At 47.3% G+C, this 26,989-nt stretch overlaps 1 protein-coding gene across 3 annotated transcripts in view; it reads left to right on the top strand.

Moving 5' to 3' along the window:
- LOC126356200 (uncharacterized) overlaps positions 1-26,989 on the top strand; it is an 878,454-nt gene that overhangs the window by 616,422 nt on the left and 235,043 nt on the right. For all 3 annotated transcript variants that reach the window (XM_050007000.1, XM_050007001.1, XM_050007002.1), the window contains 2 exons: positions 21,942-22,362; positions 26,733-26,979. In XM_050007000.1, coding sequence (XP_049862957.1) covers positions 21,942-22,362; positions 26,733-26,979 — 668 coding nt within the window. The remainder of the gene's footprint in view (positions 1-21,941; positions 22,363-26,732; positions 26,980-26,989) is intronic.

The following is a 26,989-nucleotide window of genomic DNA, read 5'->3' as shown; positions in this document are numbered from 1 at the left end:
TCTTCATGTGGCATCACAGGCAGTGGAGCTGATACACGACAGTGATCTCCCTTCGAGCGTTCTGACGACAGGAGAGGCTGCTCCTGATGTCCCATCTGAAGAACGATCTCACACGAATATGACGGATTCCAAGGAGGGTGCCTCCCTGGACCCCACTACAGCAGCGTCGCTACAACTCGCCCTCGAGGAGTGTGACAGTCGCTCACCGTCTGTTCCAGTCTCCTGGGCTGATGATATCGACGAAGGAGCAGTTCGAGATGGTGGTCCTCCCATCAGGCAGTGCCCCATGGAGGTGCCTGACCCACCTTCCAGCCAGTGATTGCGACAACGGTGACTACGTCAGATGTTACACGCCAGCCAGACATCTCTGCCGGAACATCTGTGCCAATGGTGGGAGCACGCCCCCAACATTACCGCATAGCGACGATGAATCTGGCCACCATTCGGGCCCCCCATAAACTGGCAATGTTCCGTGAGACCATTTATGCTGCTGATGTCGACATTGCCCTCCTCCAAGAAGTGTTTGTCGCCGATTTCCATGCCCCCACTGGCTACGTGGCACACATCTCCCATGCTTCTGACAACGGTAGTGGAGTTGCCATCCTCCTCCGTTCTGGACTCCCTGCTGAAGATGTAGTGTACCTGGCTAAAGCTAGGGGTATGGCTCTCACGCTGTTCGGCGTCCGTATCCTCAATGTATATGCGCCGTCCGGCTCCAGTCGACGTCGTGATCGACACACTTTCTTTGCTGACGAGGTAACGCCGCTGTTTGAGGGTCCCCTAGATGATATGGTCCTCGGTGGCGATTTCAACTCCACGCAAAGGCCTGAAGATCAGTTACCGCATCATTCCTCTTGTGCGGCCCTCTCCGTCATCATCGACAGACTCCAGCTTGTTGACACATGGTCAAAGGTGCATGGCACCCGTGCAGGTTTCACATATTATACGGCGCATTCATCTAGTCGTCTCGATCGTATATACCTCACACGTTCCCTTGCTGCCGACACTCGACATGCCGAAGTATGGCCTCTGGCTTTCTCTGACCATGACGCCTACATCTGCGATGTCGTCCTCGCCCGCCAACAAGTGTGGCACAGCCGCGGCTTGTGGAAATTCAACGTTTCCCACCTGACTGTCCCTGACTGCCGACGAATCGTTGAGGATGCGTGGGCCCTCTGTCATCGTCGTCGCCCCGCCTACGCATCCACCTTATCGTGGTGGGTATCATGCGCGAAACCAGCTCTGCGCAGGGCGCTGATAGGATATGGCAAAGACTTCAAAGCCTGGCAAGCGAGCACCATGGACTTTTATTATGCAGTCCTTCGTGACTGCACTTCGATGGCCTTCTCTCCTGATCGTCAGATGATGGTGCATCGTGCTAAAGCGCAGATCACTTCCCTCACGCGACGGCGCTTAGAAGGGACTCTTGTCAGATCCTGCACCCGTGACCATATGCCTCATGAAACGCCATCGATGTACCACCTTCTCAGGGAACGCCGACGTCGTCGTCGAACCCTCATCCACGATCTCACAGATGCGGAAGGACGACGACACACTACGCAATGCGACATTGGTCACGCTTTCTATTCTCATTTCCGTCAACTGTTCGCTGCCGTCCCTCATCCCCCGACCTTAATTGAGGAGGTGGCAGCAATGACTGTCAACACCATGCCAGAGGATGTGGCTCAAGAACTTCAGGAAAAAGTGACCTCTGATGAAGTCCTAGATGCAATCAAGGTGGGGGCTGTCAACAAGTCCCCTGGACCTGACGGCCTCCCCCTCGACTTTTACAAGTATTTTAGCTACCTTTTGTTACCTGCTTGGACGTCCATCTGTCGTGAATTGATGTCACCCACAACGATGATCCCAGCCACCTTCCTTGATGGGGTCATCATCCTGGTCCCTAAGCCACATGGGCGATCACGGATCTGTGATTACCGGCCCATCACTCTACTCAACAGTGACATGAAAATTTTCACCCGTTTGTTGGCCTCACGCCTCAAGAAGGCAGCAAGATCCGTCACCTCCCTTGATCAGACTTCGTTGGGCGGTGACAACAACATCCATACGGCCCTTTGCCGTTATAGGGACATGATTGCGCTCGCGCGCTCGCGACATTTACCTGGCGCATTGGCATCGCTTGACTTCCGTCAAGCTTTCGACCGTGTCGACCATACTTTTCTGAAATCGGTCCTCCAACACATGGGTTTTCCGGTTCGTACAATCACCGTGGTAATGCGGCTCTTGAGCGGCGCAACTTCAAGAATACTCTGTAATGGTCGCCTCACCGCGCCTCTAGCGATCGAGCGCTCTGTCCGACAGGGATGCCCACTTTCCACGATACTGTATGCTTTGGCATTAGAGCCCCTCCTACAGGGGCTTCGCCAACGCCTGGTGGGCCTGACATTGCATGGGCACCGCTTCTGTTGTACAGCCTATGCTGACGATCTAGTCCTCTACCTCCGCAATGAAGACGATGTTCGCGCTGCTCTGACTTGGGTGACGACTTATGGGGAGGCATCGGGCAGTTCTCTTAACATTTCCAAATCGAAGGTTCTGCTCATTGGTGAGGGTCTACCAGAAAGATCTGTCGCTCCTCTAAGTGTGGCCACCAGCGTCCGCTGTTTGGGCATTGATTTTATGAATGACCTCCGTCGCTCAGCGGCAACCAACGGTCGACGTCTCCTACAAACGATCAGGGCTGGCCTTGTGGACCACCGGCTTCGATCCCTCGACATTATACAGCGCGCGCAATACGTGAATGTTTATCACGCCTCACGCATCCCCCATGTGGCACAAGTGTTCCCGGTTCCGATTACCCTCGCACGTCGTATGTTGATGGCGATGGGATCCTTTGTCTGTGCCGGGATGTTATTTAAAGTTCAATATTCCTCCCTTGCCCTCCCGCGGGAGCGTGGTGGAGTGGGCTTATTCCATGTGCCAGACAGAGTTACCGCACTTTTTGTTAGCTCCCAACTGAAAGTCTGGCGTCGCTGCCCGACGAGCCTGACCGGACTGCTTTTGCGTGAATACGCACCAGTCTCCATGTCAGCCCCGGTCATGTTATCCGACATTCCACCCCCCTTTTATCACTTTCGGTACTTCTTCTTTGAAATCAGTTACATTCTGCACTCCTTACCCCTTCTCCGTATACTCCAGACAAAGACTGTATACGACACCTTACAAATGTGTCAAACCCCCAATCCCATTGAACACAAGTTTCCCCAGATCATATGGCGCCGTGTGTGGAAAGCAGTGCATGCTGGTTACCTCGACACCAGCGTTCAGTCCACCTGGTATATCACCGTCAATGGCAAACAGGTCAACCAGTCTCGTTTGCACCACATCCGCCTTGCTGACACACCACTCTGTGTTCACTGTGGTGTAGAGGACACGGACGCTCATCGGTTCTCATGTGGTCCGTCTGCTGACGTCTGGAGGCTCGCGCAGCGTATCCTGGCTTTCCTCACCCGACAGCCGCCTGCTCAGATTATTTTCCTGACGCTTCTATTCCCGGATGTGATTCATTACCCCACAACAAAAACTAATGCCGTGAATTGGATACGCGGTCATACAGTCCGCTACCTTTTTGGGCCCGATGAGAAATCAGAACTAGGTTATTGGACGTACCTTAACGATCGACATTGTGCACTTGTTCGCAACCCCAGATACAAGCAGTTCTTTTCCAATTTTCCACGGAGCGCCTTTCATGACCCGCCTTCCAGCTGGAACGTCCAAGCCATGAGATGCTGATGCTTTTTTGCCGATATGATGTTCTGAACGTACTACACACGGAATCCCCACTAAAATTTCGAGAAGACACGTTTGGATGTTCCGCCAATCAGACGGCGCAAGCGACTCCTAGAATTCTGGTGCAACGACTGCCATAATACAAAAAAAATGAATAACTAAAAACATACATACAAAAAAAAAACAAAGAAAAATAAAGAAAACAAAAATGCAATACAATAAACTAAAAAAAAAAGTTCCTGTTCACAACAAATTTCATTTTTTTATCGCTACTCTCTATGTTTCTTCCCCCCTACTTTCTTCCTTTCCTACACCTTTGCAGTAATAGGTTAGTTGTTTTGGAATAGGTGTAGATAGGTGCCAACGCCTGAAGAGGTGCATTTAATTTTATTTTTTTGTTAGAATACAAGTGGCGGTGGCAAATAGACATTTTTTTGTAGTTTTTCCTTTCCTGTACAGATAAAAAAAAAGGGGGGGTAGCGTCTTATTAGAAAAAAAACCGTGGTCCAGGGGTAGCTTCTAAAAAAAAAAAAAAAAAAGGGCGCTGCAGTCATGGACTGTGTGGCTGGTCTCGGCGGAGGTTCGAGTCCTCCCTCGGCCTCGGTGTGTCTGTTTGTCCTTAGAATAATTTAGGTTAAGTAGCGTGTAAGCTTAGGGACTGATGACCTTAGTAGTTAAGTCCCATAAGATTTCACACACATTTGAACATTTTTTTGAGTTCTTAGGAAAGAAGTAATAAACCCAAACGTCACGCCTGATGTGACAGTTTTACTACATGAACATTAAAAATGTAGTAAATGAAGTTTTTTTTCTTTTCATCATTTTGTGGTGAGTGCCAGCGAGAAAGAATCTCGTAAAGGGTTGAAATTATGTGTAAAGTCGGTACCAAGTCACTAAGTGCTCTCATTGCGCTATACTGGGTGAATTTAGTCTGGCTATTTGCGCGTCGAGAGCTAAGCTACTTTTTCACCCACACTTCGACTCGTTTGAGGGGAATGTGGTTCTTACCCGCACAGTGGCCGTACCAGACAATAAGTGATACGTGTACCAAATTGGGATGCAATCGGTGAAACGGCTTAGCAGAAGATTTGGAAGATACATACGTACATACATCAACTTTTATAGTATTATGGATAAGGCAATCAAACAGAGGGGCATCTGAACGATTTGTCCTACGGCCCAAAGAATTTGGATAATAATGGCCACTGTTAGTGCATCAAAAACAACAATCATAATAACAATATGAATAGTGTTCACTGCTGAAAGACAATGATGGCCGCATCTCGTGGTCGTGCGGTAGCGTATTCGCTTCCCACGCCCGGGTTCCCGGGTTCGATTCCCGGCGGGGTCAAGGGTTCTCTCTGCCTCGTGATGGCTGGGTGTTGTGTGATGTCCTTAGGTTAGTTAGGTTTAAGTAGTTTTATGTTCTAGGGGACTAATGACTATAGATGTTAAGTCCCATAGTGCTCAGAGACATTTGAACCATTTTTAGACAATGATGAACGTATGTTCGAACCCGGTAACACTGCTTTTTCATTGAGGTAAACATTATGGACCGCTACTGCTGTACTGTATGAACAGTCCGTCGTATTACTCCGCATCATGAAATGCTGCATCATAGCGTCATCACATATACACTCCTGGAAATTGAAATAAGAACACCGTGAATTCATTGTCCCAGGAAGGAGAAACTTTATTGACACATTCCTGGGGTCAGATACATCACATGATCACACTGACAGAACCATAGGCACATAGACACAGGCAACAGAGCATGCACAATGTCGGCACTAGTACAGTGTATATCCACCTTTCGCAGCAATGCAGGCTGCTATTCTCCCATGGATCGTAGAGATGCTGGATGTAGTCCTACGGAACGGCTTGCCATGCCATTTCCACCTGGCGCCTCAGTTGGACCAGCGTTCGTGCTGGACGTGCAGACCGCGTGAGACGACGCTTCATCCAGTCCCAAACATGCTCAATGGGGGACAGATCCGGAGATCTTGCTGGCCAGGGTAGTTGACTTACACCTTCTAGAGCACGTTGGGTGGCACGGGATACATGCGGACGTGCATTGTCCTGTTGGAACAGCAAGTTCCCTTGCCGATCTAGGAATGGTAGAACGACGGGTTCGATGACGGTTTGGATGTACCGTGCACTATTCAGTGTCCCCTCGACGATCACCAGAGGTGTACGGCCAGTGTAGGAGATCGCTCCCCACACCATGATGCCAGGTGTTGGCCCTGTGTGCCTCGGTCGTATGCAGTCCTGATTGTGGCGCTCACCTGCACGGCGCCGAACACGCATACGACCATCATTGGCACCAAGGCAGAAGCGACTCTCATCGCAGAAGACGACACGCCTCCATTCGTCCCTCCATTCACGCCAGTCGCGACACCACTGGAGGCGGGCTGCACGATGTTGGGGCGTGAGCGGAAGACGGTCTAACGGTGTGCGGGACCGTAGCCCAGCTTCATGGAGACGGTTGCGAATGGTCCTCACCGATACCCCAGGAGCAACAGTGTCCCTAATTTGCTGGGAAGTGGCGGTGCGGTCTCCTACGGCACTGAGTAGGATCCTACGGTCTTGGCGTGCATCCGTGCGTCGCTGCGGTCCGGTCTCAGGTCGACGGGCACGTGCACCTTCCGCCGACCACTGGCGACAACATCGATGTACTGTGGAGACCTCACGCCCCACGTGTTGAGCAATTCGGCGGTACGTCCACCCGGCCTCCCACATGCCCACTATACGCCCTCGCTCAAAGTCCGTCAACTGCACATACGGTTCACGTCCATGCTGTCGCGGCATGCTACCAGTGTTAAAGACTGCGATGGAGCTCCGTATGCCACGGCAAATTGGCTGACACTGACGGCGGCGGTGCACAAATGCTGCGCAGCTAGCGCCATTCGACGGCCAACACCGCGGTTCCTGGTGTGTCCGCTGTGCCGTGCGTGTGATCATTGCTTGTACAGCCCTCTCGCAGTGTCCGGAGCAAGTATGGTGGGTCTGACACACCGGTGTCAATGTGTTCTTTTTTCCATTTCCAGGAGTGTATTTCTCCTGATGCAATATTCAGATTATACGGCCGGGGAGAGGGAGGAGCTTTGCATACTTTGCCGTATTATGTTACATTTTATTTATGGTTATGTCATGTCACTGTGTAGATCTAAAACGCTAAGAAATCTCATAATAGCACGTCATATCCACCGCAATCTTGGTCAATAGAGATATGAACAGTAAGGCTGGTTCATATGCAAGAATATTCTCTCAATTCTTTCAATACCTTTTACAATAACCGAGTCCTAAAGGAAGTCTTCATGAAGAAGTAGGAGGAGGAATGCGTGTTAACGGATCATATCTGAAACACCTTCGTTTTTTTCACTACTTTGCGCTGTTTGTTTCCAGTGCATACAAACAACAACTAATCCAGGGGCTTTATAGAGTAAACTTCTAAAAATCAGTTGTCATAATGCTTAAATAATCCGTAATCAACACTATCAAAAGCAAGTTATACAAATTAGCAATTTAGGCACAGAATCCGTTGATGGGTTTTTGTGTTTAGAGCAGCTGGAGACAGCGACTAGAAAGTGAGTAGATGGACGGCTAAGTAAATTAACAGAAGAATGAAAATGATGAGGAACGGTTGTATTACACTAAACACAGTTATTTAAACTAAACCTCCCTTGTGTCTGGAACATAAAGCCTCCCATCCGTGTTTGTTACCAGTTTTGACTTACCGCACAGAATTGATGTATGCAGTAGACAGATGCAAGTAGAGAATCTCGAGGTGTGACAGAGAACTAAGAAATGGATTAGGAAAGAGACTGGCCTCTGAGTCGGAGTCGTGGCTGTAATGAAAGCGAAAATAAGATAACAGGAGACGTAGCCAGACCAATGACTGGTAGTTGGCCTAAGGACGTTGATTCTGCTATGTTCAAAGGGGAAAATGAAACCGTGATGAGGATGAATATATGACACAGGAGCATGAGCAAAGTGGGGGCTTGCAGTTCAGGACCAGGGTGAAGTCTGAAGTCTGCAGTTGGTATCGAATAGACGATAATCCTGTCATAGTACACTGCCCAGTCACATTAATGTGACCACCTGTCGAAAGCTTGAATACCCATCGTTTGCAGCGAGGGCCGCTGAGAGACGTGCAGGAAGAAAGTCAGTGATATTCTAGAAGGTACTGACGGGGGTGTGGAGCCATAGCGACTCCATTGTCGAAGCCACCTGCGCTAGGTCGCTCGGTGAAGGATCCACGGCGCGAACAGCGGGACGGAGGCGATGCTACGCATTCTCGACTGCATTTTCATCCTGGGAGTTTGGTGGCCAGCGGAGTAAGGTAAACTCGTCGTGGTGCTCTTCGAAGCACGCACTTACACTGCGAGTTGTGTAATACGTTGCATAATCCTACTGATAGGCGCTATCACGCCGAGAAAAACGAACTGTATGTAAGGTGGCTACTGTCCCCAAGAATAAATGTTTATTTGTGTTGATCCATTGTGCCGGCCGCTGTGGCCGAGTGATTCTAGGCGCTTCTTGTCCGGGACCGCGCGACTGCTACGGTAGCAGGTTCGATGTATGTGATGTCCTTAGGTTTACGTAGTTCTAAGTCTAGGGGACTGATGACCTCAGATGTTAAGTCCCATAGCGTTCAGAGCAATTTGAACCATTTTTTTGACCCATTGTGACTCCCAGAATAACGAGTTCACCCAGGGAACGCTACGAAAGCATTTCCCGGGATAAAACGCTCCCTCCTGCGGTCTGAAATCTGCCGACGATTGTTGCAAGGTGTTTGCTCTCAGATATTTCACCCCGCTCATGCCAGAAGTCATCTGTCCGGGGGAGTGTAAACCGTGATTCATCTGAAAAGGCCACATGTCGCCAGTCAGTAGAAGTCCTGTTGCGGTATTAGCGTGCAAAATCCAGACTTCGTCCCAGATGAGCAGCTGTCAACATGGGTATATAAACAATGCCCATACGTCGCAATTTTCGCCGATCGGTCGTTGAGGGGACAATGTTGGTAGCCCATCGGTTCATGTGGGCGATTTGTTGCTCAACAGTGGCGCGTTCACCACGAGTGTCTCGGCGCCGTTTTTGGATAGCCTCACTTTGCCATACACGGTAAACCTTAACCACGCCGACGTGCGAACGGTTTACAGACTTGTCAGTTGGGAATGCTTCCGCTCTTGGCCCGGAAGTCAATGATCATGCTCGTCTGGACGCCAAATAAATCGATCCGTTTCCGCATCACGACAACGACGGGACTGTTTCCCGCGTCCCCCCTCCCCCGCCCCCGCCCACCCTCATCACCAATACGCTGTATACACCTTCCACTGCTGGTAATGCCACATCTCATCTGTAAGTGGTTATTGGAAGTTGACGTCGAGCGTAGACTGGACACCGAGCGAGGTGGCGCAGTGGTTAGCACACTGGACTCGTATTCGGGAGGACGACGGTTCAATCCCGTCTCCGGCCATCCTGATTTAGGTTTTCCGTGATTTCCCTAAATCGTTTCAGGCAAATGCCGGGATGGTTCCTTTGGAAGGGCACGGCCGATTTCCTTCCCAATCCTTCCCTAACCCGAGCTTGCGCTCCGTCTCTAATAACCTCATTGCCGACGGGACGTTAAACACTAAGCACCACCACCATAGACTGGACAGCGTAAATACCGAGGATAAAGGTGGAGCCTCTCAAGGCTGATGTAGATTACCACAAAATTTGCTGATTTCTTCCATCGAGTCTTTGCTTCTTCTGGGTTGTTCCGCCGTCTTGATTATTAATTTGGACTGATTCTGTTATATTTCACAGCAGTGCAACGAAATCGGGCGTGAAAACTCGAGATAAAAGTCTACATCTCATTAAAAGAAAATGGAAGTAACAGCGACACGCTACGAGTAAATACCCAGAGCCTTAACTGGCTAGAAATAGCCTACTCGAGATCTTTTAAATGCAAACTGCAGCTGCCGGTATGTACTCGAATGATGAAAACACGAGCACAGAGCAGGGCGTTGGTTGTGCAGCAACCACTAAAAGGACCTATACAGTAGGGGTGTAGTTCACGCATACAAATTAGTCAATTTGGAACGAGAACGGGTGTGCGAACTTCGTGCTAGCTGCGAGCATCATTCACACAGGCGTGAGCTCGGAAGAGTATGTATTACGTGCCAATGTCGTCGTGTATGAGATGGGTACGGATTATCTGATCGCTAGCACGGCATTCCGACAGAACGGATAGATATTACGGTATGCGCAGATTTCGTTCCGCAGTTGAAACTCGTGCCGGAATTCTCAGAGGAATGCGCCACAATGTGAAACAGAACTCGTATTGCGCAGCCACACATTCCGTCTCTCGCACAATTCTTAACGTTGACCCCGTCCTCTAGTCGAACTAGGCGAATAAATAAAAATGTATTTTGTTTTCTTCTTTTTTCAAAATTTCATAAGCCGGGAAAGGAAAGTTTAATTCTCGGGAATAATTATCGTCGCCAGTTCTGCAAAGTGTCAGTAGCAACCTGTTTCTTTCTAGCCTCTGGGTAAACAGATTTAAGGACGCGCGGTGGAATGCAATTACAGTACGTCCGTGTCGCTGTGGCTCCGCGGTAGCTGACGGCACATTGGGCTTAAATTTGCATAACAGTCGCCTAATTAAGATTTAGAGGCCGACACAGCCCGCTAGCCTGAGACTCGGGCAGCCGACTAAGCAAACGCGAGTGGCCTGCCACAGGAAAGGGAGACACGGCGACACAGCAGCGGACAAAAACGCAGCTCCCACATCTGAAAGAACAACTCGTCCCGTCGCTACTGCTTTCTGCAGTGCGAGTATGATTTAACACCCGATTGGTACAGTATCGTTTAACTCTGTCAACATCAGCCATTTGGGATCAGTTCTAGTGTCCGATTCCAGTTGTCGGCTTCGATTCACCGCCCTGTACTTGACGACATGAGTTTACAATGCGAAGGATGTAATCGGTCTAGTTACGGCGATCAATACCTTCATCAACGAGGTATAACAAGGGGAGGTGGTGCAACAGACTTACGGTGTACATTTCTTTGAAGCCGCCGCCGCCATATCAGCAGTCCCTAAACACTAGCAGTGCACTGTTTACAAACGTTCCTTGTTCTTAATTTCTGTCCTATGCCCGCAACAGTTGTCCTAAACAGAAAATGTTACAGTGTCTTCGTGAATAACACAGTGTCAGGAAGGTATTTTCAGATGTTTTTCTGCTCTTGAAGTACAGCGTCCATTTAAGTTTTATTAAAAAACGGAGCATTACAAAAGATTTTAAAAAATCCTGTGACAGTTAATGAAAAAAACGAGACACTGTTACCTCAAATTGCCACTACTTTGCAGAAAAAATGGTATAATATTCCCTTAAAAACCATACACGACTTTCATTTATCCATTCAGAGACGAGTGGAAGCTCTTTTGAATGCCGACGGTTTTCCTACACCGAAATGTGTTGTGTTTTTGGTGTTTCAATATTTTTATCCAGTCACGTATAAAACAGCTTCAAAGGTCTGATTACATTACAAATGTGTTAATGTGTAAAAATATTTGATGTTAAGCACTTAGAAAGACTTTGAAATTATGTTTAAAGCTTGTTTGGCGTCGCTAAGTGCTGTCATTATCAAACACTAAGTCAGAGAAAGGTAGCAGGAGTAGTCCACTGAATTACAGGCTCATCTTAGGAGCTAGATTAAGGAAGGGCAAACCTACGTTTCTAGCATTTGTAGACTTAGAGAAAGCTTTCGACAATGTTGACTGGAATACTCTCTTTCAAATTCTGAAGGTGGCAGGGGTAAAATATAGGGAGCGAAAGGCTATTTACAATTTGTATAGAAAGCAGATGGCAGTTATAAGAGTTGAGGGGCATTAAAGGGAAGCAGTGGTTGGGAAGGGAGTGAGACAGGGTTGTAGTCTCTCCCCGATGTTGTTCAATCTGTATATTGAGCAAGCAGTGAAGGAAACAAAAGAAAAATTGGGAGTAGGTATTAAAATCCGAGAAGAAATAAAAACTTTGAGGTTCGCCGAAGACATTGTAAGTCTGTCAGAGACAGCAAAGGACTTGGAAGAGCAGTTGAACGGAATGGACAGTGTCTTGAAAGGAGGGTATAAGATGAACATCAACAAAAACAAAACGAGGATAATGGAATGTAGTCGAATTAAGTCGAGTGATGCTGAGGGAATTAGATTAGGAAATGAGACAGTTAAAGTAGTAAAGGAGTTTTTCTATTTGGGGAGCAAAATAACTGATGATGGTCGAAGTAGAGAGGATATAAAAGGTAGACTGGCAATGGCAAGGAAAGCGTTTCTGAAGAAGAGAAAATTGTTAACGTCGAGCATAGATTTAAGTGTCAGGAAGTCGTTTCTCAAAGTATTTCTATGGAGTGTAGCCATGTATGGAAGTGAAACATGGACGATAAATAGTTTGGACAAGAAGAGAATAGAAGCTTTCGAAATGTGGTGCTACAGAAGAATGCTGAAGATTAGATGGGTAGATCACATAACTAATGAGGAGTTGTTGAATAGGATTGGGGAAAAGCGGAGTTTGTGGCACAACTTGACCAGAAGAAGGGATCGGTTGGTAGGACATGTTCTGAGGCATCAAGAGATCACGAATATTGCATTGGAGGGCAGCGTGGAGGGTAAAAATCGTAGAGGGAGACCAAGAGATGAATACACTAAGCAGATTCAGAAGGATATAGGTTGCAGTAGGTACTGGGAGATGAAGAAGCTTGCAGAGGATAGAGTGGCATGGAGAGCTCCATCAAACCAGTCTCAGGACTGAAGACCACAACAACAACAACAACAACAATCGTTAACGTCGATATGTAGCAGGATTTTGGAACACATATTGTGTTCGAACATTATGAATTACCTCGAAGAAAACGGTCTATTGACACACAGTCAGCATGGGTTTAGAAAACATCGTACCTTTGAAACACAATTAGCTCTTTATTCACATGAAGTGTTGAGTGCTATTGACAAGGTATTTCAGATCGATTCCATACTTCTGAATTTCCGGAAGGCTTTTGACACTGTACCACACAAGCGGCTCGTAGTGAAACTGCGTGCTTATGGAATATCGTCTGGACTGGATTTGTGGTTTACTGTCAGAGAGGTCACAGTTCGTAGTAATTGTCAGAAAGTCGTCGAGTAAAACAGAAGTGACTTCTGGCGTTCCCCAAGGTAGTGTTATAGGCCTTTTGCTGTTCCTTATCTACATAAACGTTTTGGGAGACAATCTGAGCAGCCGTCTTCGGTTGCTTGCAGGTGACGCTGTCGTTTATCGACTAATGAAGTCATCAGAAGATCAAAACAAATTGCAAAACGATTTAGAAAAGATATCTGAAAGGTGCGAAAAGTGGCAATTGACCGTAAATAACGAAAAGTGTGAGGTCATCCACAGGGCTGCTAAAAGGAGCTCGTTAAACTTCGGTCTAATCTAAAAGCCGTAAGTTCAACTAAATACCTAGGTATTACAATTACGAACAACTTAAACTGGAAGGAATACACTGAAAATGTTGTGGGGAAGGCTAACCAAAGACGGCATTTTTTTTGTCAGGGCACTTAGAAAATGTATCAGATCTACTAAGGAGACTGCCTACACTACGCTTGTCCGTCCTCCTTTAGAATACTGCTGAGCGGTGTGGGATCCTTACCACATAGGACTGACGGAGTACCTCAAAAAAGTTCAAAGAAAGGCAGCACGTTTTGTATTATCGCGAAATATGGGAGAGATTGTCACAGAAATTACACAGGATTTGGGCTGGACATCATTAAAAAGAAAGGAGTTTTTGGTTGCGACTGAATCTTCTCAAGAAATTCCAATCACCAACCTTCTTCTCCGAATGCGAAAATAGTTTTTGATCCTGACCAACCGAGGGAGGAAAGATTACCAGCTCGTACGGGAAGATATAGGTGTTCATTCTTTCCGCGCGCTATACGGGACTGGAATAATAGAGAATTGTTAAGGTGGTCCGATGAACCCTCTGCCATGCACTTAAATCTGATTTGCAGAGTATCCATGTAGATGTAGATTTAGATGACAGTAATCTGGGTAGTTTGCGCTTCGTTTTGAGGAAAAAGCTAGCTTTCACACACACACACACACACACACACACACTAACGGCACGTTTAAATTTCCTACCTACGCCCGAAGCACCCCACGAACCCACAGCATCCGCTTCATGCGGCACCTGCGCTTCCCGATGCAACCTGCCGCTCCTCCGCGTCGAAGTCAGAGTGGGCGCTTTCACTGGAGGTGCGCCGCTACCCGCACACACCATCACGACCTCGCAGGGGTCACGGGCGCAGAGAAGGGCCGTCGCTACGGCAGAAATGAAGCACGGCGCGCGATACGCAGGAGAAAGTTACATGAATATGTGATGCGGAAACCAACGATGACAGTTATTTTCTTAGGCCGAGGGGTTCGCGTTCTTACGGATTCCAATGTGTTGTGACACAATCTTACAGAGATCTAAATGAAACTGAGGTAGCCGCAGGCTTTGACCTGTGGCGTAGTGAACATACGACAAGCGACGTAAAGAACATGGTGATTACGACGTCGTATTACTGGCGGTATTTTCAAACATAAACAATACAATGTTGACTGCTAGAATTTTCTATGTCAGGAAAAAATAGTTTGAAGTGCAATTGATATGATCAATCAGAAATAAATAAAACAAACTTCGTGAAATTTTAAAGTTCCCCAGCGTAAAGACCGTTTCCAGAAATTTCATGGAACAAGACAAAAATTTCTTGGAATTGAAACGAATTGAGTTTCCTTAATAAACCACTATAGCTGTAGTAGCGAACGCCATAAATCAAACGAATTTATTATAATGAAGAATATTATAATTCACTCCGAAAGAGAAGAGAGAGTATTTAGTTTGTCATTTACAGCAGAGATTAAAAAGATAATGTATCTAGAATATAACGAAAATGTGTCAAAACTACGTCACTGGTAAAAGCTTATAGTTAGTATCACAAATTCCTCTTGACCCGAGCGTGTTGTGACACAGTATTACAGAGCTCCACATCATACCAACAAATGCTTCGATGTCTGTGTTGATCCCCTTTGCGGTGGACAACGAAACACAAAACCAGTGTAAATCACGAACTTACTACAGAGGAGTGGCGTGGTAGGCCGGACTAAATTACACCCAGGCTGCACCTTCCATTATAAATCTGTCCTCAAATGCACAGCTGGCCGGAGTGGCCGTGCGGTTCTAGGCGCTACAGTCTGGAGCCGAGCGACCGCTACGGTCGCAGGTTCGAATCCTGCCTCGGGCATTAATGTGTGTGATGTCCTTAGGTTAGTTAGGTTTAATTAGTTCCAAGTTCTAGGCGACTGATGACCTCAGAAGTTAAGTCGCATAGTGCTCAGAGCCATGAAATGCACAAATTACATCAGTCTGAATACACGCTTTACTGACAATTTCTTCTTTTGCTCTGTTAACCACAATTAAAATCAACTAGCAGACAGTTATCAGACACTAGATCATTTAAACATAACATCAGCTAACATTTAATAGTTTAGACCTTTAACACAAAAAACTGAAAATATCTTGTTAAATACAATCATTCAAAGTTTTTAACAATTGTAGGCTATGAAACCATTCCAAAAACTCCGCACATCCTCCGACACCTTCACTGTATCCTCCACATAAATAAATAAATTTTGGGCGCAGCACATATGTTATACTCCTTTCAAGAGCATTCGGTTTTATTATCCATCCATAAAAAAAGTTAAGCAGTTTAACAGTTAGACGGCAGTCTGAAAATGAACTGGTATTAATACCATGCAGTAACATTTAGGCCACTAAGAACAAGTTAAACACCCTTAACACGTTAGCACACATCTTTGATAAGCACTGCACTCAGCCGACCGCGGTGGTCTCGCGGTTCTAGGCGCGCGGTCCGGAACTGCGCGACTGCTACGGTCGCAGGTTCGAATCCTGCCTCGGGCATGGATGTGTGTGATGTCCTTAGGTTAGTTAGGTTTAAGTAGTTCTAAGTTCTAGGGGACTGATGACCACAGCTGTTAAGTCCCATAGTGCTCAGAGCCATTTGAACCACTGCGCTCACACGTCGTTAAAAACAGTTGACAACGTGATAAAGTAAATAGAGAGGGTGTTCTACAAATTAAAACCATGCAGAAATCACTCTTGTGTCTTAAGATATGCCAGGGAAGGAAACCAAAAGCTCCGAATACCCAGCAGCAGCGAACATCAAATCTCTCACCGATAGTGTCGCTACTGGTAGTATGGATACATCAAACTTCTAACGGCAGCCACCAACATCCATCGTTCACAATAGTGTTCGGGACACCTGTTTCAGTCAAAGAGAGTGCCACCATAGCTCTGTGGGTAGCAACTGGTAGCCACCGAACACACGACATGCCCCACATTCCGCGACACACCAGCCACAGCAGATACGCCCTCCACAATGTCTGGCTCTTGCTCCAAATATTCCAGCCAACATTACCTAACCAAACGTTCCTGTCTTCCACACATTCTCACCACTCTCATCAACTCCGGTACAAACAGTGGTTCACTTTCTGTCCTCAAAACCAAGTTAAACACACTGAGGTGACAAAAATCATGGGATACCTTCTAATATTGCGTCGGATCTCCTTTTGCCAGAGTAGTTCAGCATCTCGTCGTAGCATGGACTGAATAAATCACTGGTAGTCCCAAGCAGTAATACTGAGCCATAGTACCTTTAGAGCTATCCATAATTGCGAAAGCGTTGCCGTTGGAGGATTCTGTGTACGAACTGATGTCGCGATTAAGTCCCATAAATGTTCCATGGGATTCATGTCGGCGGCCAAATCATTCGGTCGTATTATTCACCATATTCTTTAAAGTAATCGCGAAAAGTTCGCCCCTGGGACAATACCATCGTTATTCGGGAACTTGAAGTCCATGAATGGCTGCAAATTTTCTCCAAGTAGCCGAACATAACGTTTTCCAGTCTGTGATAGGGTCAGTTGGACCAGAGGACGCAGTCCATTCCATGTAAACGCAGCCCTCGCCATTACGAAGCCACCACCAGCTTGCACAGTGCCTTGTCGACAACTTGGGTTCATGACTTCGAGGGGTCTGTGCCACACTCAAATTCTATCATCAGCTCTTACCAACAGAAGTCGTGACTAATCTGACCAGAGCACGGTTTTCCAGTCTCTAGGGTCCAACCGACAGTTTCACGCACCCAGGACATGCACTGCAGGTGATGATGTGCTGTTAACAAAGGCACTCGCGTCGGTCGTCTGCTAACAGTCCATTAACGCCAAATTTCGCCACATTGTCCCAACGGATACGGTCGTACGAACACACTGATTTCTGCGGTTATTTCGCTCAGTGTTTCTCTTCTGTAAGCCCTGACAACTCTACGCAAAAGCCGCTGCTGTTGGTTGTTAAGTCAAGGCCTCGGCCACTGCTTTGTCTGTGGTGAGAGATAGTGCCCTGAAATGTGATATTCTCGGCACACTTTTTACATGCCGGAGCTCGGAATGCTGAACTCCCTTACGATTTCCGTAATGGAATGCTACCATTGGGCGTTAGAAGTCTGTTAATTGCCACCGTGGGGCAGTAATCAAACCTGAAACCTTTTCATATGAATCGCCTTAGTACAAATAACAACTATGTCAAGGCACTGCCCTTTTATACTTTGTGTACGCAATACTGTCGCCATCTGTATTTGTGCAGGTCGCTGTGCCACGACTTTTGTCGCTTCATTGTAATGGTCAGCAGCAAGATCTCACTCTTCTAAAACCGGTGACAAATATCTCTAGTCTACAACACCCTCGTAGACCTTCAAGCCTCACAAACAGACCACGACAGTCTACGTGCGGATGACCTTAGCAGTTAAGTCCCATAAAAAAATGAAAAAAAAAGTCTGCGTGCGCCATCTCATAAGAGATGGCTCGGTCGCGCACTTACCTTCTGACTGTAGACCCAGCGACAGATTTGAAATCTGTGGGCAACTGGCACAAAGTTTAATTTATCCATCATTGTTTCTATAGAACAATATTCTTTTTATTTGCCGTTTCGTCACAATTAATTCGATTTTACGCACACTTCTAACACCCACCTTTGCGAACCACGAGGAATGTCGTAAGAAAGAGACACATAGAACCTAATATTTGAGTTTTCACCGTAACTAAAAAATTATTTTCTTTTGACAAACGTTACTAAGGCACTTTCCTCGACCAACGTCTCCTGCAGCTGGCTACTAGTTCCACAGTCTAGCAGATCGTTGTTGCAGGGCATTCGCGTGAGCCTATTCTATATCACAGCACTCTCGCACGCGAACAACGGAAGTAACGATATTACTTCGCGTCCGCGTAATGACATTTGACTGCATTTTCAGAGTAGCCCTCCGCACATCAAACATAACTTTGCTAATCACATCTTCTGCCTTAATGAAGTGACGCGGGATGTGATAACCGCGTTCCTAAAGTGCTCCTCTAAACTGAAAGTGAGTTCACGACCGACTCCATGGTTTTCCAGTTTCAGAACTACCACAAAGAATAGCTTAACCATTTCGGCTTTTTCTTCATTCACAGGTATTGCAACTACTTGAGCACATTCCTTTGCTAATCTCATCCCTCTGTTTGGATTTGCATCAGGGCAGAATGTGTCTACTATCGTTTACCACACTCATATCAATAAAAGATCTCGTGATGTTATGGCAAACCTTCTGAAAAACTAGGTCAGCCTTAGAAAACCGTGCAAAAGCATTTAGCATGCGCTGAGAAGTTTCTCGAAAGCAGGCTCTGCTCGAATTATGATAAGTCCGACCTGTTGGACCGTGTAGACCGAAAAATTAGATTAGTCTGAACAACAACGATCAGCATTGAAATAAAAAAAAACGAACAGTTTCTCATTGCTACGTAAAAACAAAGTAAATAGTGGAAATTCGCTTTTCTGATGTGGCAACTGTTAGCAATGTCGTCAAATTGTCGAGTGTCGGAGAAAACTATCGATCTCTTGTCCCGTTCAGTTTTATCTCAGAATAGGTGTTTTTGCAGCACTGTCTAACGTAAAAAACGTGTTGCGAAAACCGATAAACTCGACCTCAAGGAAAAAGAACGAACTTACAGTAATGCACTTTACCAAGCAAACGCCATTAAAACGCCTGGAATTTGTTACCAAATTAATGTAACGACACTCTCTTATTCCGTGTATACTGAGGTGACAATAATCAAGAGGTACTTCCAAATACAGTGTCGGACCTCCTTCAGCCTGGCATAGTACAGCGACTCGACATGGCATGGACTCAACAATTAGTTGCAAGTCCCCTGCAGAAACATGGAGCCTTGCTGCCTCAATAGCCGTCCACAACCGGAAATTGCTGTCTGTGCAGGGTTTTGTACACGAACTGACCTCTCTATTATGTTCCATAAATGTTCGATAAGATTCATTTTCGGCGGCCTGGATGGCCAAATCATTCGCTCGCACTGTCCAGAACGTTCTTCAAACCATTCATGAACAACTGTAGCCAGATGACAAATCGCATTGTCATGGGAACATGAAGTCCATGAATGGCAGTAAATGGTCTCCAAGTAGCCGAACATAACCATTTCCAGTAAATGATCGATTCAGTTAGACCTGTTGAAAGCAGCCCGCACCATTATGAAGCCACCACGAGATTGCACAGTGACTTGTTGATAACTTGGGTCCATGGCTTCGAGTGATCTGCGCCACACTCTGTCTCGTCAGCTCTTACCAATTGAAATGTGGCCGAAGTGGCCGAGCGGTTCTAGGCGCTACAGTCTGGAACCGCGCGACCGCTACGGTCGCAGTTTCGAATCCTGCCTCGGGCATGGATGTGTGTGATTTTCTTAGGTTAGTTAGGTTTAAGTAGTTCTAGGTTCTAGGGGACCGATGACCTCAGACGTTAAGTCCCATAGTGCTCAGAGCCATTTGAACCGTTTCAGCAGGCTGACGTCTCAGCCACATTAGTGGTCAGACAGCGGGACCTCCACGTACGCTCCAGCGACTGGAAAATTTTGTATTCAGGAATTTGCGAACACCAATTGACAAATGCAACTGAGTTCCATCTTGTTGATAGGGGATGTTGTATTGGGTTCGGGATTGGGTTGTTTGGGGGAGAGAGAACAGACAGCGAGGTCATCGATCTCATCGGATTAGGGAAGGACGGGGAAGGAAGTTGTCCCAAAATTTGACAGGAGTGATTTACGGAAATCATGGAAAACCCAAATCAGGATGGCCGGATGCAGGATTGAACCGTCGACCTCCCGAATGCGAGTCCAGTGTCTAACCTCTGCGCGATGTTGTATTGCAAGTCTTGTATGTGCTCCAACATGTCGAGATACACTCATCCATTCGCTGTGTTTTCTGCAAAGAAGACTGGTCCAACAATTCTATGGGGCATTATTAAATTTAAATGTGTGTGAAATCTTATGGGACTTAACTGTTAAGGTCATCAGTCCCTAAGCTTACACACTACTTAAACTAAATTATCCTAAGGACAAACACGCATACCCATGCTCGAGGGAGAACTCGAACCTTCGCCGGGACCAGCCGCACAGTCCATGACTGCAGCACCATAGACCGCTCGGCTAATCCCGTGCGGCTTGGGGCATTATTACACACCGGACATTTTCAGTGATAGCGTACAGGTATTGCGAACTTCAAATCCGAGCATTATACGGGTTAACCGTTCCCAATACGTGAAAGGTTGCCTCGTCTGAGAAGATGGCATTCATGTCAACAGCCTGCAGTATGCCAGTAGCAAATTATTGTCGGCATGATTTATTGTTCGGCAGCAGATGTTGCAGGATTTGCACTTTGTAAGTACACAAGCGAAGCCTCTGACGGACAACACTATGTAATCGTTTATTTAACTTTTAACGAGTAAATCATGTCTTTTTTTTTAAGTTAACCATTAGAATGTGTATGCTTAGTGGGAGTACAGTACATATTCAGTATGTCCACTTTGTTGACGTACTACCTCTTCGATGTATCCGACCACTCTATGACACTAGTCTTCTTGGTTCCCTGGAAGACAGTAGTGACAGCCGAAAGCAAGTGCATGAGATAACGTGGTTTAGTACGGTAGGCTGTCTTCTTCAGATGTCCCCATAAAAAATAACCACAGGGATTAATGTCTGGACTTTTGACTGCAATATTGAAATACCGTTAAAACGTTCTGGATATCGAGGGGACATCGCAGGGTGTTCGAAACGTTAGTGCAGGAAATCCAGAATAACTTTTGCTGTATAAGGACGAGCTATGTCTTTCGTTAACCGTTGGTAATCCTGTGGCATAAAGTTTCGGAAGAAAATTTGTCTACAATATGCCCACGTAGCGTGCAATGTTAACTGCTCCAAAAAAAAAAAAAAAAAAAAAAAAAAAAAAATGATTCCATGGCTGGATACACTCAGATTTCCTCCATAATTTTCAGTTTCGTGTACAGCACAGGAGTTTTTCGTGCCCAGAATCTAGTAGTCTTCCAATTGACACTACTGTTCATTGGAACGTATACTGCGTCAGAGAACCATATACTGTGAATCAAGAGTTCATGATTTCCAAGAGGCGAAGTCACTGACTGTAACCGACATATCCTGTACTTCTCCGTCAGTTTGTTCAACATTATCATTTTGTACAGGAGTAATTTCACGTGGGTATGAATTATTCTCTGAAGAGAATTACGTGAGATGCCCAGTTCGGCTCCAGCTTACCTCGTGGATTTTTTAGGACTTCGTGTTACAGCCACTCGTGGAGTGTCGATATCCTCTGTGTTGGCACGAGGATGCTTTTTCTCCAAATGTCAGTTTCAAATTTCGTGGCTAGTCTATATACAGTCTGTCTGACGAGGCCCATCGCGTACGAAAATGAACACGAAAACTTCTCTGAGTCCCTGCTACACTCTTCGTCTCCGAGCCAAACAACACAGTCTTCACTTTCTGTTCTAGCGTCAACCGGACTTTGTCCGTCATTTTACGAAACTGAAGGGGTGGCGACACGCATTCGTGGTATTGGCAAGTGCTTCTTTCTGGTTCACCATGCTACACGTCTCAACATTCCAGCATTGTCATCCTGTAAATAAAGTATTTATTATAAAATATCAACGTATGAAACTTGGTGCGCCACCCTGTATCTTTTGGGACGACTGCGTCAGGTTAAAGTTGTGGTTTGCTGTTGGCGTATTGCAGGTGGTGTCCGGAGAGAAGAGCGGCCGCAGCGGCCGGTGGTGGGGCGCCGGGGGCCGCAGCCCGTCGCTGGCGGGCCCCGGTCCGCCGCACCACCATTCGCAGCCGCCGCCCACGCGCCAGCTGAGCGACCCCGGCGCCGACCCCAGCGGCGGCGGCTACCTGCTCAACGAGTACCGCCACAAGTACGGCACGCTCTCCGCGGGGGGCGGCAGCGCCCTGTCGCGCTCGATGCGCTACGCGGACCCCTGGGTGTACGCCGGCGGGGGCGGCGGGTCGGTGCGCGCCGCGCCGCCGCCCCCGCAGGGCCGCCACGGCGCCTGCTGCTGCCCGGACGCCGGCGCCGGCCACGCGTCTCGCAGGGGGCTGCCCGCTGTCTGCAAGAAGTGCGGCGGAGCGCGCCCGCTCTTCCCGCCGCACGCAGGTGCGTACCGCTGCCAGGTTGTGGCGCCTTCACTAACCGTCGCCACAAGATAGACGCACTACCGGTAGACCAAACACTATCACCATCCACATCCACCCAGCACCCACTTTTTGTATCCAGAATAGTCTCAGTGATCCTGGCAATGTCAACTCAAAATAGTTCCAGACTCAGGGAACGAGCGTAGAGGAACAGATGCCAGAATCCCCCACACAGCCTCCACTAGGGCCTTGCCCAGAACGGCTATTGGCCATGGCCTTCCTCCAACCTATTATGAAGTGTCGAGTGTGTATCTATGTCTGTGGGTGACTATGAAGAGTGTTGGGTTTGTGTTGTTACCGATGAAGGAAACGGGGATGGTAAAACCCAGTGCTGGCGCATAATCTAATCCATAGCCTACTACTCTTGAAAAGCGCCAAATGTGCACCAAGCTTAACGTCCCATTCTATGGACAGAGATCTGTCAACAGTGTCACATCCCCTCACTTCCGGCAACACTGCAGATAAGTTTAGAAATTAACCCGGGACATTGCCACAAACACTAGTAATCACGAACCTTACGGCACCACTTCTCATTTCCTCGTTGGCCAAATTCAGACAATGACGTTTTCCACCAAGTTTCGAATCGAGCACTAATGCAAGGGCGTGCATTAGTGACCTCAGCTGCAGAGGTGGGCTCCAGCCTCTAAGTTTCTTGCCATGTAAGTTTGCAGTGTAAGCAAGATGTTTCAGAAATGCTATTCTCTCTTTCCATCTACTGGGTTGGGTTGTTTGGGAGCAGTGACCAAGTAGCGAGGTTATCGGTCTAATAGGATTAGGGAAGGATGGGGAAGGAACTCGGCCGTGCCCTTTCAAAGGAACCATCCCGGCATTTGCTTCGAGTGGCATAGGGAAAGCACGGAAAACCTAGATCAGGATGGCCGGGCGCGGGATTGAACCGTAGTCCTTCCGAATACAAGTGTGCTAACCACTGCGCCATCTCGCTTGGTTTTCCATCTACTGGCGCAGTGCCATTGCATCACAGCCCATCCTGCTCTACAGGTGTTGGTAGTAGACATTTAAATATCCCAAAAGTCGCTCCACAAGTTTGACTGTGGCCTGCGTGGTTCCTTACATAGTGTGGCAGCTGCCATCCCTACACAGTGCAGCCTTTACATTGCATAAGGCAGCAGACATGTTCATTTTCGTGTGTTATTACTTTATCATCTGCAAACAATAATACACTAAGATTGTTGAATTACCTAACTTAAGACCTAGATAATTACCTGATTTCGAATTCTTAATAACTCTGTCAACATAAATGTTAAAAAGAGTTGATGAAACACCTCTCTGTCAAACACTGATTTTTATCCTGTATCTGCTTTTGGATAATTTATCGTTTTAATGATGACATGTGTATCTGTAAAACCATCAAGTGCTTTGTATTTTGTTAAAAGCGTAAAATATGCAACATCCCTCTTTGTCTTATCGAATCTCGATTTAATACACCTCTTGCAAGGCTAGCTTCTAAATCTTATATAGAGCAGACTGTATGTATATATGTCCAGAATCTCCTCCAAAACCCATAGGTCGATTTCAACCAAATTTAGGACAGTAACAGCGAGGCTCTTAGGTATCAGCACTGTGAGGTTTATGAACTCCTAGCCACAATAGGGCTGGAGATACCTGTTGTAGAGGCTGTCCTGCAAGAATGGCATGTTGTGTGGGAACAGTATCAGCCTCCTAAATCGACATTCTTTGCAGAGCATCCTATAGGTCAGAAACAGAAACGATTTTCCAAGGGCCAACAACATGCAAGACAGGGATGTTGTGGAAATAATATTAGCCTCCTTTATTGAACTGAATTGTAGGGGCTACATATACTGATAAGGATGGCTTAGGACAGGTCGAGAGAGATAGAGAAGAGGATGGACAGAGCGGGTGGGAGGAGGAAATGGACAGAGAGAGGGAGAGAGGGGAGGAGAGGGTGATTCATGGGGGAGGTGGAGGGTGTAGAGGGGTAGTAAGCAGGTGTAAGAGGATGAGGGGGAGACAGAGCTGAAAAGAGAGAAGGAGGTTATGTTCAGAGAGAGGGGGATGAATTTATGGTCAAAGCGAGGGGATTGACCAAGTGAACAAAGTCTGGGTGAGGAGGAGATGAAGAGTCAAAAATAGTGGGGAGGAGGAGGTAGAAACATAGAGTGGAAAAATGAGGTGGTCATAGGAGGAGGTGGTGGACATAGAGAGGGGGCGGAGAAGATGTGTTCAGTATATATGTCGAACATATACATGTGTGAAGCTGTGGGAAAAAGCCGAGTATTTGAATAAACGTTTGCAGTAATTTGTGACTGGTTTTCGTTTTCACTTCAGTCGACTTATTGTCGCTATGAAGACTGGCTAGCAAGTTTGCCTGAACACTAGTGCACATTGTTGGCATGTGCACAGCTGTATGGATGATTGAAAATCGATCAGGATTCAAGCAGCTGTAACAGACTATCTTTTCACTCTGTGTAGATGCCGTCGCTCCTCAGTGAGTGGTGCATGTCGTTCCATACCTTGCTGAGTTCGTGTCCAGCGACCCTATTGCCCATGTTTTCCCTGACCTTGATTTCAGTCGCTTCTTTACTGATCCTGTCCCAGAGCCTGAGAAACTGCTCCATGATTTTTGTCTTGCGGCTAGTCTACACATTGTCTGTCTGCAGGGAGCCCACCTCGTACGAAAATGAACACGGAGACTTCGCCGAGTTTCTGCTGCACTCTTTGTTTTCGTGTCAAACAACACAGTCTTGACTCTCTGTTCTGGCGTCAGTAAGACTTTGTCCTCCGTTTTGTAAACACACATGCATGGTATTGGCAAGTCCTGCCTTCTGGTGAACCATGCACGAACTACAGCTACACATCTCAACATGCCAACGTTGCCAACCCGTAAATAATATATTTATTTGAGCTTGTATTCCAGTCAATATTCCACTACTGCAGATTTACTGGGTTTTTCGAGCCTAGTGTGTCGTCGGTGGTCGGTGTTCCACGAAGTTCGATACAATGTTCTAATTGTTTGACCAGTGTATGACTAACTAAACTTACAAGGGATGTTGTAGATGCCTGTGTGTGTGTGTGTGTGTGTGTGTGTGTGTGTGTGTGTGTGTGTGTGTGTGTGTGTTTTTAAGGATAAGTGGTCGTTTGCATTATAAGTAGGCCACTTACCTTAGTGACTGAACATTCCACGCATTCATGCCAAATTTCTTCATAACTCTGCTGTTATTCGCAGTGATACCACCTTCATAGGGTGTAGACCACTAATGTCTTTGGTTTGTCCTCTTCTATTTCTTGTTTTTGCTCTGAAGCTGATAGGCGTAGTGGACAGTTAATTTGGTTTTCAGATTAGCCTCTTTTGCACGGGACGTCTCGTAGATGTTGAAGTTCCGTTCCTCTTATAGGGTGTGGACCCTGTGGATCAAATCTTGAAAACGCCAATGTTCTAACCAGGATGCTGGCAATTGTCAGCCTGGAGATTACTCGTCAGTGTCGGTCGGCTTGCAGTAGACCTGTGCCAGCCGGTGTGGCCAAGCGGTTCTAGGGGCTTCCGTCTGGAACCGGGCGACAGCTAAGGTCGCAGGTTCAAATACTGCCTCGTGCATGGAAGTGTGTGATGTTCTTAGGTTAGTTAGGTTTAAGTAGTTCTAAGTTATAGGGGACTGAGGACCTAAGATATCAAGTCCTATAGTGCTCAGAACCAGTAGACCTAAGCCCAAGTGAAGTATCTGCCTGCTGTCTCACTGCCTTCTGTCCACCTTTCTCCAGTTCCATGGTGAATATGACGTCAGGGGGGCGTCAGTTCAGATGAAGAAGGAACTCATTGGGCTTCTTCACTCCGTGGTGTCATATCACTATTGTGTCATCTACTTACCGAAAGAAACAGATTGGTTTGTGTGAGGATGAGTCAGAGGTTGTTTGCTCAAAGTTTCCACAAAATATCCACCTCTGGGGATATAGTGCTAGTCAGAAACGATCATCAAAAATGGTTCAAATGGCTCTGAGCACTATGGGACTTAACTTCTGAGGTCATCAGTCCCCTAGAACTTAGAACTACTTAAACCTAACTAACCTAGGGACATGACACACATCCATGCCCGAGGCAGGATTCGAACCTGCGACCGTAGCGATCGCGCTGTTCCAGACTGTAGCGTCTAGAACCGCCCGGCCACCCCGGCCAGCCGAAACGATCATCAGGCTGAACACTCGGAAAGACTCAAGTCGCACCAGAAGAACGTGAGAAGTTCCAACACTAAGTTAGTTTCGTATTATCGTTGCACTTCCGGTGTCGAAGAGGTGCCTCTTGGAAGACGGAGGTGCCGATACGACGAGCGTTTGGTGACGGTCGCTTCGCGCCGGCAGGCACGACGGCCGTGCGGGGCCCGCGCGTGCGGCCGCAGCTGGTGGTGACCCCCGACCCGTACGACCTGGTGCGCCGCAACCGGCTGGGCGACGCGCTGCTGGGCTCGCCGCAGGCGCCGCACAAGCTGTCCCCGGCGTCGGCGGCGTCGCCCGGCGCCACCAGGAGGCACCGAGCGCGCGCCAAGAGCTCCTCTCCGTCGCGGCGGGCGCGCACCAGCCGCAGCCCGTCGCCCAACATCAACCTCAGGTGCGTACTC

Source organism: Schistocerca gregaria, chromosome 3 (genome assembly GCF_023897955.1).
Source record: "Schistocerca gregaria isolate iqSchGreg1 chromosome 3, iqSchGreg1.2, whole genome shotgun sequence".
Classification (NCBI taxonomy): domain Eukaryota; kingdom Metazoa; phylum Arthropoda; class Insecta; order Orthoptera; family Acrididae; genus Schistocerca; species Schistocerca gregaria.
This window is presented reverse-complemented; position numbering and strand designations above follow the sequence as displayed.